The 18,432-nt window shown below is 44.5% G+C and overlaps 1 protein-coding gene across 4 annotated transcripts in view; it reads left to right on the top strand.

The window, feature by feature from the left end:
• TYRO3 (TYRO3 protein tyrosine kinase) overlaps positions 1-18,432 on the top strand; it is a 44,475-nt gene that overhangs the window by 18,049 nt on the left and 7,994 nt on the right. For all 4 annotated transcript variants that reach the window (XM_030452335.1, XM_030452339.1, XM_030452336.1 and 1 more), the window contains 11 exons: positions 1,776-1,891; positions 4,915-5,092; positions 5,500-5,642; positions 7,455-7,599; positions 10,945-11,074; positions 11,898-11,998; positions 13,010-13,105; positions 15,164-15,244; positions 16,968-17,060; positions 17,729-17,850; positions 18,057-18,166. In XM_030452335.1, the coding sequence (XP_030308195.1) occupies positions 1,776-1,891; positions 4,915-5,092; positions 5,500-5,642; positions 7,455-7,599; positions 10,945-11,074; positions 11,898-11,998; positions 13,010-13,105; positions 15,164-15,244; positions 16,968-17,060; positions 17,729-17,850; positions 18,057-18,166 (1,315 nt within the window). The remainder of the gene's footprint in view (positions 1-1,775; positions 1,892-4,914; positions 5,093-5,499; positions 5,643-7,454; positions 7,600-10,944; positions 11,075-11,897; positions 11,999-13,009; positions 13,106-15,163; positions 15,245-16,967; positions 17,061-17,728; positions 17,851-18,056; positions 18,167-18,432) is intronic.

Here is an 18,432-nt window from a genome sequence, read left to right on the forward strand (position 1 = left end):
TGCTATCAAGTGTCTAAAATGACATGTTGCTAAATGATAAATTTATTATAGTGCTTACAAAAGATTTGAGTTGAGGGCAATGTTTCAGTGATAGCCAAGCAAGCAGTGAAACAAGCTTGCTCCCCCCAGAGAGTTTCAAATCTGAATACCCAGCATCAAAAAGGAAAAAAAACAGGACAGGCTTGAAGTTAACTTGCAAGGCTTATCACTGAAAGTCAGAGAACTCATTGCTCATCTTCTATTGCACTCAGTGTTCCACTGCCCCACCTCCTCCCACACCCACTGTTCTTATCTAGGTGGCAGCCCCCTGCCCTAAGTCCTGGTAACTAGTTAACCAGACAATAAAGGGTTCACAGGGTTCATCTGTGCCACAATCTGTTCCCTGCCCCATCCTCCCTCCTGGCCCCTCCATAGAAACCTGGAAGGGAGCTTTGGCCTCAGCATTTCTCCTGCCACATGTCCCTGTGGAGATGCAGAGGGTGGTATTGTGGTTGTCCTTAGTGCAGTGAGAGAGGAAGGGGCTCTCTGGCCCCTAGAGAAATTCTGCAGCTAGAGAAATTCTGGTTTGCAATTACTTTTTCACTCCACTGTGTACAGCTCAAGAGATGTCTGTAGGCAGTGCCTTGTCCTGAGGACCACTGAGATTCTGAAAGAGGACTCCTAAGGGTACAACTTGTTCAGGAGCTGCAGGAAAAATATTACTCATGGCTGCAGCATAGGATTTATTAAAATTATCATAAGGTCAGAGAAGAGGTTAGTATTTGTGAAGCTGGTGGTTTTTTTCAGGAGTGAGATGCCTAAATAAAAACAGACTCAGGAGTTGAAAAAGAGCTGGGGTATATATGGGAAGAATAGGAAGTAACTATGTCAAATTACTGTGGGAGAATAGGAGAAGACAAAGCAAAGGAAGATCCTAAAAGGAAGCCAAAGAGCTCAGATTAATGGGACATCATGATGGAGGTGTGTGTCAGAGCAAGAGCAGAGGGACAGCACTCTGGTGGTGCTCTGTGGTGGCTGGAAGTACAAATATAAATATAAATGGCCAGTCCTGGGATCCTGACTTTGTTCTTGGCTCTGCCCTTTATTTGTTCAGTGTTATCACCACTCACTTTGCCTCTCATTGCCACTCTGTAAAAGGGTGCTGAGTTCAGGCATCCCAAGCCTGGATGCTGAGGGCACATTTTTCAGTCCAGACTGAGTCCCTGGGTGTTTTGGGAAGAGTTTGGCATGGACACCTGGAGGCAGCACTTTCACAGCCTGACTACAAATCTGGCTGCTGGGTGTTTGGGTCACTACAGCAAAACGCCTTTCAACTACAGCAAAACACCTTCCAACACGTGCTGGCAGAGCTGGTCTAGGGGGCAGAGCTGAGAACCAGGGAAGGGATTTTAAAGCCCTGGTTTGGTTCCCAGTGTACGTTCAGCCAGTGCTGGAACGTGCATTGCAGTGGAGGGGGCAGGGAAGAGGGCTGAGTATATTGGGTGTTAACATCACTGTGGTGATCTTGGGAGTAAACACTGGCATTGCAATCAAAGAGATCAACCTCTGCATCAAGCAAGTGTGCTGGACTGTTAAAGAATGGATGCCAATAGCTTGTTCAGTGTTAAGGTGATAGTTTCATTCACGACAGTCAGGGACGCTTTCTAATGATGCAATATTGTACCATTTCTCTTGGTGATTTTATTGCATAATTTCTTACCTCAAGCCTCTGTCACTTTCTGTGAATACCTGCTTAGTTCTGCCTGTACTGAAAGGTCTCTTTGTTTCCTTTGTAGCCATGCCTCTCCCGCCTCTCAATCTCACTGTAAGCCAAGTCACCAGCAGCAATGCCAGCATGGTCTGGGTGCCAGGATTTGATGGCCGTGCACCCCTCCACTCTTGCACTCTTCAGGTATGGCCCCTCTGGATTGTCCCCTGCCCTGCATGAAGAATGAGACTCCCTGAGCCACAGCAGTGCTTGGGCTATCTTTTAGCTGCTTTGCAGCAGTGTTTGGATTCTTTTTCCACAGTTTTTAAACATGGAAGCTTAACAGGATGCAACTCAGAGCATAAATAGGTGCTAAACATCAGGGCTGGTTCTGAGCTTGAGGTATCCAGTTGGGAATCTGAGACTGGCCTGATTCTCCCTCCTGGCAGGTTATCACATCAGGGTCTCTGTGGCAGTGAGTCACAGAATCACAGAATGCTTAGCTTGGGAGAGACCTCCAAGATCATCCAGTCCAACCTTTGACTAAAACCACAGTCAACCACTTAACCATGTCCTTAAGGACCAGGTCCAAACTCCTTTTAAATGCCTACAAGGGATGGTGACTCCACCACTGTCCTGGGCAGGACATTCCGATGCCTGACAACCCTCTCAGTGAAAAAATATTTCCTAACATCCAGCCCAAACCTGAGTCATAGACTCTACAGGAAGCACCTTGGGTGACTGCAGAGTGCTGCCATGTCTCTGCCAGCCTGGAGCAGATGGCCCTTGGCAACTTGGTCCAGTGCAGGGCAGTGGCTCTGACTCCTGTGTCAGCTCAGCCCTGGTTATGTGGTGCCATGGGAGATGCTGCGATCCAGACCTGCCGGTGAGCCCAAGGGATGAAGAGCTTGCAAAGTATAAGATGTGGTACAGGAGAGGTGGGAATGATGGAAGTAGGAGACAGACTTGGATTTTAGATACAAAGTCAGGCCTGTTTGCATGTTTCGGAGCAATTTTAAGCCCTGCCTCTAAATCTTGATTGGTTTCCCCTTGTCAAAGACCAATTCTGTACAGAAAATCAAGGGTCTTTAGCTTGACCAGATGCTGGGTATTCAGCATCTCTAAAAAAATAGACTACTTTAGATTTCTGGGAACAATATTATGTGTCCAGCTTCAGGCAGAGTTAGTTTTTAGCGTTGCACACTTAGCTGTAAAATCAGATCAAAGAGCTGGTAACCAAGTGTCAAAAAGAAATGGTAATTCCTGAAGCATTCCCCATGCAATCCCAGCTGGGCACATTCCCCATTAATTTATCTGCCAGGTGTAAATATTGGGCCCCTGTGCTTTCCCTACCTGATTACAGCATCAGTGTGAGCTGGAGTGGAATTTCTGTGGGGTGTTGCCAAGTATGTAAGGAGGATTATAAACTCAAGGGATGGTGGAAGCAGCCTGGCTGATTTGTTTGCAGTCCTCTTTTTATTTGGACAGGAAACCAGAGTTTTCATGCTATGATATTTATTCCCTTTCATAAGTGAAAGAGACCATCATCTTGTTTTCACTCACTGGCAGAAAGAATGCCTCAGTGTAGCTGGCCCTGATCTCTGGGTTTTGTTGCTGCTTCTGTTCTTGTTCTCAATTGGGAATGGTTTTCTTCCGCTGTTTTACAGTGCAAGTTATCTCCAGTTGGAACAGCCTTTTCTCTCTGCTTTGCAGGCTGCAGTGCTAATCAGCCTGGAGTTTCAGTCTCCCCTCTCCCTTTTGGCAGGGACAGGGTGGGAGGGGGATGGGATGTGTGAGGCTAAATCAGAGCAGCTCAGTTTCTGTCCACTCAGCAGGCTCCCACCCCTTTTTCTAAGCCTTTTCTGTTCTGTTTGGGGAAGACAAAGTTCCTGCATTTGGATCTGGGGGCAGGGTAACTTGGCTCAGTCAGAAAGCCCTTCTCCCTCTGTCTCCCACACTTGAGGGATTCTGTGAGAGACACTGACCCACATTTCCATGTGAAAATGCTCACACTCCTGGCTCCCCACGGCTACACTTCTGGTTGGAGGAACCTTCCAGAAAGAGGAGGAGGATTGAGATGTGGCTGTGGTTTTCTGACACCCAGGAATTGCAGTGGGTGCCCCAAGAGCACCACGTTCAGACAAATTCCTTCTGGGGACTCGCCACCTATATGCACTGTCAACCCAAGCAGGTTCCTGGGCATAAAGGGGGTAGATTTAAGAGCCCAAACTCTTCAAACTGCTGAACAGAAACACAGCATCATACTGACAGGGTTTTACACAAACATCTGCTTGGTTTTGCCCTGCTTTGGATTATGCTGATAATGACAACAATATGCTTTTCTACTAAGGAAGCTTGAGATGCTTTGGTTTTATTAGCCAAGTAAATCAGTGTGCCAAAAGTACATTTGAGAATGAGCAGAAGGGCAGGGAGAAAGGGAGAAAGATTGATATGTAAACTCTTCATGAATGTTTCACTTTTTATCAGTACACCATGCTTTTAATCCCAGATTAAAATTTGCTATCTCACACACATTAGCGAAGAAAGAGAGGCTGAGCTGTGCAGTGATTTCTGTCAGTACAAAAGCAGGAACATAGAACTTGACTGCATTAAAAGCACACAATGACATCAGATTTAAATTAACATTCATGTTGCTTGAAAGTTTGAATTCAGGAAAAAAAATGAGAAAAAAGGGATTGCAGCAGTGGTAAAAAGTTTCTTTTCAATTTGATTTGGAACAGTCTAGTTGAAACAAGCCACTACCATGTCTTTAGTCCACTACTAAACTGAAAATATACAAACTTCTGAAAAAGGAGTTGAGAAAAAGGTGATGCCAGGCAACAGGGAGGCTGATCTACCAATTTTCATTGCCCTAATTTAGAGAAACTCCAGAACTCAGCTGCTGGTACTCAAAGCACATTTAGTTTTCTGAAAGGAAACAATAATCAACTGCAGCATTTGTAACACAGTTTTGGTTATGTTCTTAAAACATGCAACCAAATTTTCAGATGGTGAAAATTGTACTGTAGGAGAGTGATGACACTTAAACTAAATAAAGGTATGGCTCATGGCTCATGAATCTTAGTTTTGCAGTATTTTAAACACCACTGGGAGCATATCTGTTCTTACACATTCCCAAAGGAACCATGCAATGGGTTCTTATCCCTCTGGACCTGTTAATCATCTGGCTGGTGGTAACAGCTTTCTTGGTTTCACTCTTGGCACAGGTAGCTGAGTCACCAGATGGCCAGGAGGTCTCCACAGAAGTCACCCCAGTGCCCCCCTTTGCCTATGGTGTGCAAGGCCTGAAGCATTCCACCAACTACAGTGTTCGTGTGCAGTGCAGCAATGAGATGGGCAGCTCCCCTTTCACTGACCGGGTTTATTTCCAGACCCTGGAGCTTGGTAAGCAGACAAAATCAGGAAAGCAGTCCTGACTTTGAGGCAGAAAGGGAGATATGCCTCATTTAAGGCTCTCTCTAATGTGTAACTTAATAATAAGCAGTCAAATTATTGGTGCTAAATAACTAGCAGCAAAGATGTGTGATGCACAAACTGATCCAGCCACTGGGCTTCTGCATGCTGTGCATATCTCCCTGAGATTTTGGGGGATCTTGGAAAAAATGAGGTGCTGACTAATCTTATCTTCTTCACTTGAAAAAAACAGTGCTGGTGGCTATTGTTGCTTTCTCTCCTCAAAGTATCTCAGCTGATCTCAGGAAAGAGATTGAAACTGCCTTTTCAGTTATTTTCACTGTGGATAGTGTCTTATTTTCCTGCACAGAGTGATTTTGTTCTTCCTCTGCTTTCAGCTCCAAGCAGCACCCCACAAAATATCCATGTTATCCAGAGAGACCCTGGGCTGATTTTGGAGTGGGAAGGTGTGGCTCCTGATGTGCTGAAAGAAAATGTCCTGGGCTACAGGCTGGAATGGATTCAGGATAATGTAACTCAGGTAACAGATTGAGAGGGGAGCTGAGCCATTGGGCACAGAGTTGGAGGATGCTCAGATTGATTTTTTTTGGCATTAAGGTCCTTGATCCCTTATCCATAGCAGGGGACTGGATTGCTGGTATTGCATTTGTATAAATGGATTTATTCTGACGTGCCACAGCTCATCAGTATTTAGCCTCAAGATTTAGGCCCTTTTCTCCACTCCTGGCATATTTCTTGAGTATTCATTTGCAGACCAGTTCTCTGCCATTCCTTTTCCAGCAAGGACAATATATAGAGAATTCAGTTTGTCTCTGCCTCTTTTTAGTGCTGTTCCAAATGCAGCTCAGACAATGCAAGATCTGTGATTTCTCTCTCCTGTGACTGGAGCTTGGCTTTCCAAATTTTAGTAGCAATGGTGTGTTTAACAAATGAATGGGTTGCACTGCAAATCACAGAAAGAATGTTGCAGATTCCTTTATTTCATTTTATAATACATAGGCAGTTGAAAGGTGGAGGTAGAAGGCCTTTCATTTGTTTTTCAGCATTGACCTTTCCCAGGTATCCACCTGCCTTTGAATTCACAGTATTTGTTATGGTTTCTTTCTTCTGAATGTGTATTTAGCCAGTGCTTACTAATGATGAGCAAGCCTGTAATAATAGACAGCTAGAGGGCAAAGAGACTTATTTCCTTTTTTGTGTGACCCATTTCATCCTAGGTCAGTGTCATTGACTTTGAATTACAATATTTAGAGTTCCTGTTGAATTTACATTGTGCCAGTGGTGGCAGCCAAATCTTCCTGGCTTTATGGCAAATTATGTATATGTAGAAAATCCACAGAATTACTGGGAATGCTTAGGCCTTGCCATCCTAAGCAAAAATTGGCCATGAAATTCAAAAGTCATTTGGGATTTGGTCAACAACTCAAAACAGAGTTTTGAGTTTAATCCTCCCTTGGATTAAAGCTATCAGAGGCTGTGCAGTGTGTTAGCCACAAAAAGAGGTCTTTTTTTTTCTTCTGTAGCAACCTCAGTGGAAGGACTTCAAAGGAGGAAATCATAAAACTTCCTATCTTCCTTCCCTGTGAAACTATTAGCAATTTTGGGGAAGAGAACCCAAGACAACAGCCTGAGTTAATGGCAAAACTGGGTCTAAGACCCAGGGGTCACAACTCCCAAACCTTGTGCTATACAGTGAAGTATCCAGTAATGGTTTTGTTTAGTTTTGAGGGTGATTTTTTTAACTAGAATTCTCAGCCAACTGTACCCTGGGCTGCGTGGGCAGCAGGTCAGGGGAAGGGATTCTTCCCCTCTGCTCTGCTCTCATGAGATCCCACCTGGAATTCTGTGTCCAGTTCTGGAGTCCCTGTCACAAGAAGGAGATGGAGCTGTTGGAGTGTGTCCAGAGAAGGGCCATGAGGATGATCAGAGGGCTGGAGCACCTCTGCTATGAACAGACTGAGAGAGCTGGGGTTGTTCAGCCTGAAGAAGAGGAGGCTCTGGGGAGTCCTTATAGTGGCCTTTCAGAACCTGAAGGCTGTGGAGGGACTTCTAAGAAGGGCTTGTAGTGATAGGAAAAAGGTGTAATGATTTTTAAGTGGAAGAAGGTGGATTTGGAAGATATTTGCTGTGATTTCACAGAGAAGTTGTGGCTGTCTGATCCCTGGCTATGTTCAAGGCCAGGTTGGATGAGTCTTTGAGCAACCTGGTCTAGTGGGAGGTATCCCTGTCCATGTCAGGGGGGTTGGAACTGGGTGATCTTTAGAAAGGTCCCTTCCAACACAAACCATTCTATGCTTAACACAGTTTACAGTTTGTTGTCATTTGCTCTCAGGGGGAGATGATTGTGCAGGATACAAAAGCTAATCTGACCACCTGGAACCCACTCAAAGACCTGATCATCAGGGTGTGTGTGCTGAACTCTGCAGGGTGTGGACCCTGGAGTGACCTCTTCCTGCTTGAAGCCAAAGAGGTGATGGGTAAGTGTCCCCTGCCTGCCCTTCACTTTGGCAAAGACAGAAATCTCTAATTTCTGCCCATCTGCTCCTGCTTTCTTCCCAAACCATGTTTTTTTTTGAGTAATCACATGGACATTGATCTCCTGTGACCTCTCCACACTCAGGGGTGGCAGGCGGAACCTAGAGTGGGGCTCTCAGGCAAGCAGGGGCTGGGGGATAGGGGCAGGGTAACCAGGAGAGGAGTGTAGCCTTACCTGCAGTAGTGCATATAATGCTGGTTTTAATGTACATGTTACTCAGAAAGACCCTTTGGCAGCCAGATTCTTGTGGTGAGTACTGATGGTTATGTGTAAGCACACAGTGACTGTGGGATAAAAGCCCTCAAATTATTAAAAGCAGAATAAAGGAGTGTGGAGATCCAAAGCTGACTCTACTGGAGGTTGGGCATTGGCTCCATCAATTTTGTTCTGCTTTTTGTTGAGTTATTTTCTGTGGCAGCCAAATAAAATAGAAAAAAATACCTGGAAGGAGTAGAAGATCCCTTTGGAAAATGGCCAATGCTGGCAAGAAGCCCCAAGGAATATATAAGGTTTGCATTTTACAGGGAGCTGGAATAAGAGAATCCTGAAAGCACAAAATGTTTGCTTGTTTTTATTTGGAAACCACTTCAAAAAAGTAGCATCAGGATGGGTGCTTATTTTGGCCAAATAGTGTCTGAAAGCACACGTATTTCTTCACAAGCAATAACAGGCTGGGAGCAGAGGTTCTCTGTGAAAACACTGATGGGCCTTGCAGGCAGAGCAAGAGAAAAACTGCAGTTTTGTTTCCGGAACAGTAGAAAATAGTCTCTTCCTTTCCTAAACTGGCACTGGTTGCTTTGTGTGAGAAATGCCAAGGGTGGCTTCTGAGCAGCTCCCAGGGCAGCAGTAAGGATGACTAAGCTTATATAAACTTTCAGTCACATTTTTCATTACAGCAAAGCTAATGGGAGCTCCACCCTGCTTATGCAGTCATCTGGTGCACTATTCAGAGATTGTTTCAGTATTTTCAGAAATGTTCTCAACAAAAACCTTGCTTTTTCATTGCAGAGGGGAACAGAATGGTCTAATTGTCTTTTCTGATCTGTATTCTTCATGATCATACAGAGGAGAAGAGTCTTGGATTATGTTTTTTTGCACCCTTTTGGGACATAAAAACTGCAACAGAAGTAAAAGGGGTTCTCTCATCATCAGAGGACCCCTAAGTACTCATTTAAGCTCATCTAATACTGTCTTCTCCCTGCATTGTGCAGTCTTAAGTCATATGCTGGTTGGAAAAGGGAATATAGGAGGTGGGAGAGAGACAGAGGTGAGGGTGGAGAAGCAACTTGGTCTTTATTTGGGCTTCAGTCATCCTCAGTCATGCTCAGTGGCATGAGTGGGAAGCAGTGATCTGTGGGAGAGAGGCAGAGAAGCAGTGAATTTCAATGTTCATTTCTATTTTTGATGCAGTTGCTGTGAACAGTGGGCTGGGGTCCTAATTCCTGTTGGTTTAGGAACAGGGAGAATAATTTAGTTTTGGTTTGTTTTCATCTATCCTCCTCCTGGAGGGACCCCCTGCAGGGTGACCTGAATCCCTGGTTTCTCACCAGGCCAACTAGCAGACAGGGAATGGAAAAATATACTGAGTATATGAGGAGTATATTTGCCTCACAGTTAGGGAAAAGGAAACTTTGTGGCTAACCACCAGTGTTGTTAATTATTTCTGCCCTGTTTGCTTGGCAGGAACAGCCAAAGTGATTGGGAATTATGGAGAGGGCTGGAGTTACCTTTCATTGTATTTTAATTCCGCTTCTATTTCTGATTCCTCTCCCTCCTCCTAAGCAAGCTTGAAGGCCAGGTCAAAAGGTTCAGCCAGAGGGAGTGTCATAAAATCCAGAGCCTATAAAGCTGTCTGGGTGGGAAAAGACAAAGTGAGTCACTGAAGGAGATAAGATGCTGGCAAACAGACACTAAAGCTCTGACGTTTGCTTCAAGTGGAGAAGTACCTTTAAGTCTGCTTTCTCACCAGTACAGATTTTTGTTTTCCTTGAGCTTTAACTCTTCATTAGACTAACATTACTTCTTTAGAAACTTGGATGATAAGGCTGGACAATGTAACTAGAAATCAAGTCTTGGAAGCTTTTTACCTGCCAGGGCTCTTCCAGGAAAGATGCCTCTTCAGAGACGTTTGACCAAATCATGGCCCACTAACATGATGTATCTTTTAAGGTCAGGTTTTCTTATGCTCTTATGACAAATAAAATAATGGGTTTACTTACATCATCAAAGATGATTCTTCCTGAGGTTCTGGTAAAGCACAGTCAGCTGCTGAAGGTGAGCAAGGGAGCTTGAAGATGAAGGAAGTGTGTAGGGACCTGTTACCTGTTCTTGTTTGCTCTTAGAAATTTGGAGATATGAGAGCTGTCGTCAGTTGTAAGACAGCCATTCCAATACAAATTTAATCTTTAGTAATTGTATGTGGAGAAGAAATCTCTCACAGAATTGGATTAATTTATCTGTTGCTTGCCAAGCATAGATAATATAATTTTTTTCATAACCACACTGCTTATCTTCCTTCCCCACAGCTTGCTCAGATTGGCAGCAGCTCCATTTCTTCTGTAGGCAGTTTGTAGCCAAAAGTATACATATTCTGGGAGCAAATATTAGACTGGAATTGGAACCTGCATGCTGGCTAACTTCTTGATTTGGGGGGCACTTTAAAATTAATCTTTTCTTTGGTAGAGAGACACTGAGAAGTTAGAGCCAACCAACATCCTCAGGAAGCTGCAGAGAGTACCAAGTCCCACAGAGTGCTTCTCTTTGTGGGAGGGGTGAGAGGGGAAATATAAATGGTTTTCAACCTGATTGACATAAATCAGTTCTTTTTCCAAATGTCATCCAGTTGGCATTCAGGCAGCACTGTGTGGTCTGGACAGGGTTCTGCTGGCTGCCTCAAACAGGGTGAGGTGAAACCCACACAGAAAATGCTCATATTAAAAACCATTCTCTCTTAAGACTCCAGTTTCAAGTGCCCCAGAGCTCATATAAAGCAGCCTAATCCGGAGCAGCACCTTTTGCTTTCTTGAGGCTCAAAACTAAGAACAGGTTCTGGTAACTGGGTGCATCTGCTCTGCCTTTGCTGTATGAAGTAGCTTGGTTTTTTTCTGATGAATCACTGGGTAGCTGTTTATGCCAAAATCCAGTGTACAATGATCCACTGTGTACACCAGATCCTGCAGCATGGCTTTTCCATTTAAAAGCAAAAAAGGAGAAATAGCTCAGGATGGGTCTGTTTACCAGTGACAGTCTGCTGTTTCCTGACTGATGGTTTTTTTCCATCATCTAGGTGGCCAGAGGCAGCCTCCTTATGGGACATCCTGGGTTCCTGTGGCATTGGGTATTCTGACAGCTCTGGTCACAGCTGTTGCCCTGGCTCTTATTCTCCTTCGAAAAAGAAGAAAGGAAACTCGGTTTGGGTAAGGGAGATTCTCCTTGTGCTTCTGAGAGAGATCTCTGCTTTCTCCTCCAGTGTGCTATGTGACTCATTGTCCAAAAAGCATTGAGTATTAAGTATTTTTGGCACCTTCTTTGGGTGACTGCAGGGGGTTTTTTTCACAATTTTGGGGTGACCCTGGATGAGAGGCTGGCAGAAAAGTTGCCCAATTTTTCCTCAAAAGGAGAACACCAGAAGTAAAGTAGAAAAAATGTTATGTTGATACCTAGGCTTTGTTAGTGTGGAAATATAAACCAGATAAAGGTAATTCAGTAAGTCCTTAGCAGTGCTGCTTAAAAGATTGAAAGATTAAAGACCCACAAATGAATCATCTGTGTTCTTAGGGTCCTGGCACTTTGCCCCTTGCTAGTTTTCAGTCTAGCAGCTGCTTGTAACTTTCTGACTGCCCAGAGCCCTCTGGATCCCAAGAAAAGTCTCCTTTCCATAACCTCTGATGCTTAGCTGTGGGTTTTTCTCTGCTGCAGGCAAGGTTCCATTTCTTTTCTGAGTCTCCCAGACCTTCCTCTCACAGCAGCATCTCTGTTTATGGGACTTCTGCAACCTGCCCCGACCTGCCCCTTCTCCCAGGCACTGGGAGGAGTGATTCCCTTCTTTTGGAAGGCTCCCACCCTCTTTAGGTGCCTTGCCAGGCTACACCCTCTTCAACAAAACAGTCTGTAGTGTTTATGTAGTATTTATGTAGTTTTATGGCATGGTGTGAGAAATCATCCTTCCTGTTCAACACACCGTTTTACAAGTGAATGGCCCATGGAATCATGGCCCTGTGTGTCTTTTCTGCCTTCTAGCCATGCCTTTGGCAGTGTGGTTGGCAGAGGGGATCCAGCAGTCCATTTCAGAGCTGCCAGGTCTTTCAACAGGGAGGGCCCAGAGCTCATTGAAGCAACATGTGAGTAAAATGGCCTTTGTGTTTCTGCCTGAGAAGCTGTGCTCATGCATGTACTGTGCTCGCTCTCTGTTTTCCCCTGAAACTGATGTTTTTGGATCAAGAACATGGGGACTGATTTACAAGGAAGCTTATACAATGTGGGTTGCAGAGGTGAAAGGCCAGAGTTGCTGTTGCCATACCAATTAAGTAGCACTTGCTAATTACAGCTCCAGTCACTGTGTATGTTAGTGCAAGGCAGTGAATTTATATTCACCCCTCCCCTGCCCCAGTTTCACCCTGCAAGGGCTTCTTTGAATATTATGCAACAGTGAGAGAAATGTGGCTTCCCAGTCTTAGCACTGCACTTTAAACTCCATGCACTCAGCTGGGCTGAAAGTCTGAAACAATTGATGAGTCCTGGGAGGCCAGGAGTTCCTAAATTCTCAAAGAATCCCAGGAATGGCCAGAGCTGAGATGTTCCATTTCTGTCTCCTGGTTCAGCAAGGGTATGGCTGGGTTAGGATGATGATCCAGCTTTGCTCCCTGGGTTTAGAGATAATTTCATTAAATCTAATGACCATAAAGTGTTTGACTTGGTGTTACCCTCTCAGCCAGGTACTGTGAGACTTGGACTGTGTTTAAAATAGTCTGGGAGCCAGTCACTGAGAAGTAGTGCAGCTTCATCAGCTGAAATGAAGTTCTGTGAACCAGTGTCTGTCAGTGTCTCTTCTGAGTGGATTTTGTCTTCTCAGGGTTTACAGTATTTAGGTATTTGTGCTGCTCCTGGTATGTTTAAGAGTGGTGTTATCACACCCTCTCCCTTTCAGTACTGTTGGTACATTTTCTTGAACTTGCCTCTTGTCTGTGAGGAAGCTGAAGGACATGAAAGGGAAGTTTTCCTGCTTACAGCATGGGAATCCCATTGGAGATGGGACATTAGAACAGGTGACTCTTGATGTTATAACAGGATATTGAAGTATCCCTTATTTGACTCTTCCCTTGGTTTGTTTTGGTTTTGTTTTTTTTTCCCAGTGGAAAGTGTAGGGATCAGTGATGAGCTGAAGACAAAACTCAAAGATGTCCTAATCCAGGAACAGCAGTTCACCTTGGGAAGAATGTTGGGCAAAGGTAAGAACCAAACGTGAACAATGCTTTACACTGAAATCTCACTTGTGTTACCTTTACTGTTGAGTAAGGAGAAGCAATTAGAAGCAGCCCATTTTCTCTCCTTCTGCTTTAAATGGCTCCTTCTGCCAGGATAAAACATCTCAAAGCTTTAGCAGAAGTAAGAGGATATTAGCTAAGCCATTCCTATAACATGGCTCCACTGCAGTCAATGTTCAGCCTTCCAAAGTACTACTGATTCACTGGTGATGTGAATTCATTTCAGAGATTAAACCAGAGGAATACTGAATTAAACTTCTGCTCTTTCTACTAACAAAATGGTTCCTTCTATTTACATAAGCATGTGTCAAGTATTAAACAGGCTGAGGCAACACAGAGACAGAGATTATCTACCTCAAACACTCAAAAAAAAAAAAAAAGATTCAGTTTCAGATAGTTCAGGTCAGGAGGGATGAATAGAGTAAAGGTGAGATGCTTCTCACTTAACTTTAGCTAAAAGATTGGGCCACATCCTCTGAGTGAAAACGTGGTTTTGAATTTAGGTTTCCCAAATAGCAGGGCCATCATCCTTCCCTACTTCTCAGGCTGAAGGCAGTCTGTAGAAATAAGATAAAACATGTAAAGATAAAACTAATAACTAAGAGGCAAGTGTAAATCAGGGATCATAAACAACAGGAAGCCAAAGTGTTTGGCTTCCTTTTTCTTTATAAAAGTAATTTTATTGCAGTTTTCTTTGACCCTTTCCCTCCGGGATCATTCTTCCGTTCCATCCCTCCCAGAACAAATGCATTTCTTTCAGAGCAGGAAGGGGACCTTCCTGCAGAAATGGTCTTAGAGGACTTAACAATGCTAAGTAATTGAACAGCTGTATCATCTGTTAGTGAGTGTCACCTCTTGGCCAGTTTCTGGGATACTTCTTCAACTCTTTTGGACTTCCCTCTTAACAGATAAAAATCTGGAAATGGGCCAGTGGGGTGCATGGGGATGGCCTTGGATGTTAGGATGTTGGCTGGCAGGGTCTGGTTTATGTTGTCAGCACTGGTCCTCCAACCCTGTGCTCAGCATAGAGATTATAAATTGGCAGAACTGTATTATCTTGGGCTCTGGTGGCTCTGCAGCTGAGCAACAGCTCCATACAGAAGCATCTTTCTCTTTTGTGGTCACAGTGCTTGTGATCACTGTGAAATAATCATGTGCCATAATGCTTTTTGGGTAGGTGTCCTGAGTGCCATGTTTTTTTCCTTCTTGGCAGTACCAGAGTTCCTCAAACTAGTGCACTTTGAGTGGGTTAACCAGTTAAAAAAATAGGGAGAGCAAAACTAGAGCCCAATCTAATGCAAAGAGCTAGAAAGCCTCTGTGCTTTACTGTGCTATAAAGCCACTAAAGCTAGGCTAAAATAATTTGGGGATGGTCTGGCCAGTTGCATTTCTTCTTATCTTGTTTAGAGAGCACACCAGGGGAAACCTACCTCCTGTGAATTAGCCTGTCACACACACACAAGTAGGTGTTCTGTGTTTTGTCTGGTCAGCTGTGATTCATACAAGTAATTTCCTGAGTTTTGAGAGAGAAGTTCTGGTTGTGTGTCCAGTGGCTGAGTCCTGGCACCATTACTCTGCTCTAACATCTGTCAGCACTGAGATCTTCATCCAGCCCATCAGTGCTCCAGCTAAGAGCCCCCTCCCTCACCAGAGCCTCACTCAGCCTCATCCCTTATGATGCAGCTTCCCAAGAATTGTCTGCCTGGCATCCCAGATTATATATATATATATATATATATACACTCTGGCTCTGCATTGCCCACCTGGTAGAGGACTGCTTTCTTTCCTACCTGTTTTCCTTTGCCTTCTGGACTGCCAGCACAGTGGTCTATTGGTAGTGCTACTTCTAAGCACACGTGTGCTGAAAGCTGCTGCCTGGGACTGCAGAATGGAGAATGAAGCTGGTACATCTCTTATGGTTATTCAGCTTCTTTGCCAGTCACTCCTGGAGTGAACCTGCCATGAATCATACTTCTCTCACAAGAAACTCTTCCCTCGCTGCCTGTTCTGATTATTTCTCAGGGGAATTCGGGTCAGTTCGGGAGGCACTGCTGAAGCTGGATGATGGCTCTTTCCAGAAAGTGGCAGTGAAGATGCTGAAAGGTAAGTGGAAGCAGGGGACCTGAAACACATAAGAAAGTTTGGAAAGATTAAATGCTATCTCTCCTTTTCTCCAGTGAACATTCCCTGATGCTCTTTACTCCTCTCCAAGCTTCCCACTCCGCCACATGGCTCATGTTGTCTCCCATCCCTTTCCATGTCAGTCTTTTTGTAGTGGAAGCCCTTCAGGGAAGGATTTACACCACTTTAGTTGCTTTTACAGCACTTAGCACATGCTAAGTGCAGCCAAAACCAAGTCAGAGCTCCAGCTCCTGTGTACAGGGGACCTTGTTCAGTTTCTAGATACAACACAGCACTACATTGTGGGGCATGAACAGCTCAGCTTTGCCCTAATAATTCAGCAGACAAAGGCAGCATCCCTGCAAGCCTATATCCTAGAGTAACCAAAAAAGTGTTTGGGTTGAATGCAGCAACCAGCTCACTCATTTCAGGCAGGTTTATTTGAGCAAGTAGTCTTAAGTCCCTTCTGATTTGTCATTTGATGAGTGTACTTAAAAAGGGCAACTAATGTCTTCATCAGGCACAAGTCTGCAACAAGAAGAGCAATTAATAGGTCAAGTAGCAAGTCAAAGCAAGTATGGGCATATATGTGTGTGTGTGTGTGTGTGTGTGTATATATGTTAACCTATATTATTTCACCCCTCTTGCCTGTAAGGCAAAAATTAACCATGACTGACTTAAAGCAGAGTCACTTTGTCTCTGAAGCTGAGTTTACCACAGAATGCCAATTTGTACTAAATACACTAATACCACACTGGTGTAAGGTCCATCAATTTCTCTGCTTTCAATGGTAATTCTGATCAGTTTGCAAGATGCTTTGTGTAGTCAGACTGTCTGCCTTCAGGCATTGTACTTGGGAACTTTCTGTCACCCTCAAGAGGCACCTTCCTTTCTCTACTGACTATAAAAAGGAAATCTACTTGAGTCTTCTGAATCATATTTAAATTAGTTGCAAATAATGTGAATACTCCCCCAAAGGTCTAAGTCTGGTCTGCAGCAGGGCTGAAGGATTCCTGCTAAATTCAGCATCAGCAGTGGAGGAAATAGTCCACTGGATTAATTCTTGATTATATTGATACACTTTCATAAATCCGGAGTAATGGCAAAGAGAAATAATTTACTCCAAATTTAAATTAGGTGTGTTACTGCTGAATTTGATCCAAGCTCTCCAGGAGTGTGGTTACTTAAGAAATCTTAGCTCTAGCACCCTAGAAGACTCAATCATGCTAGCAGGTGTGAAAGTGTTGATCTTTTCATGCCATCCTCATCAGAGAAGCATTGAGGTCTGCCCTGCCAGTCTGAGGCTCCAGGGTATCTCCTCAGTTTCAAGGTTTTTTAAAATCCTGTGCGACCTTGCCTCTCCCTGACATTGTAGTTTAGGTCCTTTGAGCTCATTAATTCTCACATCATTAATGCCTGCATGATTTCCATGGCTTCCAAGGAAAATTGTTCCTGAGGAGAGAGCTGCTAATCAGCAGGTCTTGACTCTGCCAAGAATCAGTTTCCCAGATGTCCCTGATGTGTGCTTGCTGCCACCTATCCTAGAAGATGGTGTCACACTCTGCGTTGTTGTAAACTGGCCCATCTAGCTGTAGAGCTGAGGATGTGCTGTGCCACCAAGAGCAAGCTTTTAGCCATCATTTATCTGTAAAGTCCCTTGGAGCAAAGGAGGAAAGGTTACAGTGATTTTTTTTGTTTTTCCCAGCGGACATCTTCACTTCGACTGACATTGAGGAGTTCCTGAGGGAGGCTGCATGTATGAAGGAGTTTGATCACCCACATGTCACTAAACTGATTGGTAAGCCAGCTCTGATCACACAGATGTCACTAAACTGATTGGTAAGCCAGCACTGATGCTCGTGGTGCCACGGAGCACCTCCTACTCCTGCCCAAACCCACACATCCTCACATACTCACCCCCACTTCAGTGTTAGTGCAACCACCTCTGTGCAACCTGGAGTCCTGCATCCATCAGCATTGCTCCTTCCCAGGCCTAGAGGGAGTTGGGGTGTGCAGAAGTGCTCCCAACATTTGCCTTCTTTGGTTCGTGCCCAGACTGCAGAGAGAATTTGGCTGAGAAGTGACCAAACTGCTGTGAAATGTGGATGGGTGGGTTGGTAGAGGGAGGGGAGATTGTGCCTTTGCAAAATACTGGGTATGAAGCAAAAGATTCATGAGTGGGCACAAGCTGTGGAACACGAGCAATTTTCAGAATCTGGAGATTGCTCTGTAGACCTTGGGGTTTGAGGCTGTCTGGTCTGGAGTGATCCTAGGAACATTTATAGCCAGTCCTGCAAGGAGAGCTGGGAGCCACTGGGCACTCAGTACTGCCCTGGCATGAAACTGATCCACTGAAACTACACATTTTCCTCCACATTGTAAGAGAAAGGCACAGCAGCCTGTAAGCTTCCCCCTTGGGACTGATCTGACTGCTGAAACCCTTTTTGTTGTGCATGTCTTCATTAGGAGTCAGCCTGCGGAGCCGTCCCAAGGGCCGTCTCCCAATTCCCATGGTGATCCTGCCCTTCATGAAGCATGGAGATCTGCATGCTTTTCTGCTGATGTCAAGGATTGGGGAAAACCCTTTTGTAAGTGTCTTATGGTGGAATTCCTTCTAGGAGGGTATGGGTTTTGATATCAGAGGGAGTTGTGGAATTTGATGTTGAAGTATTTAATTCCATGCATGTTGAAGACTAACTCCCCCATTCTATCCCTATATCTCTTGGCAGCAGTTCTTACAGTTTTGCCACTCAAAGGCTTCCAGGAACACAACTTTAATTGTTATTTCTTTCAGAACTTGCCTGTTCAGACACTCCTGAAGTTTATGATTGACATTGCCAGTGGGATGGAGTACTTGAGCTCCAAAAATTTCATACACAGGGACCTTGCAGCTCGGAACTGCATGTAAGTTACCCACAAATTTTTAGAGAATAGAAGGATAAGAGTGGGTAAGAGGGAGGATAAGCTTTTTGGGCGACGGAAGTGGGGAGGGATCCTGTCAGAGGATGCTGGTCCTTGCATTTAAGTAACAATAGCCATGGCTATGGTGGTGGAGATGTGTGGTGGTGGAAGGCAACTCCTCATGTCCCACTGAGCTCCCAAATGGACCATATTTATAAGGAACTTTTCCATCACTGGTCTGCACATCTATTATCATAGGGTTGATTACA

The sequence above is a fragment of the Calypte anna genome, chromosome 5A, assembly GCF_003957555.1.
Source record: "Calypte anna isolate BGI_N300 chromosome 5A, bCalAnn1_v1.p, whole genome shotgun sequence".
NCBI lineage: Eukaryota > Metazoa > Chordata > Aves > Apodiformes > Trochilidae > Calypte > Calypte anna.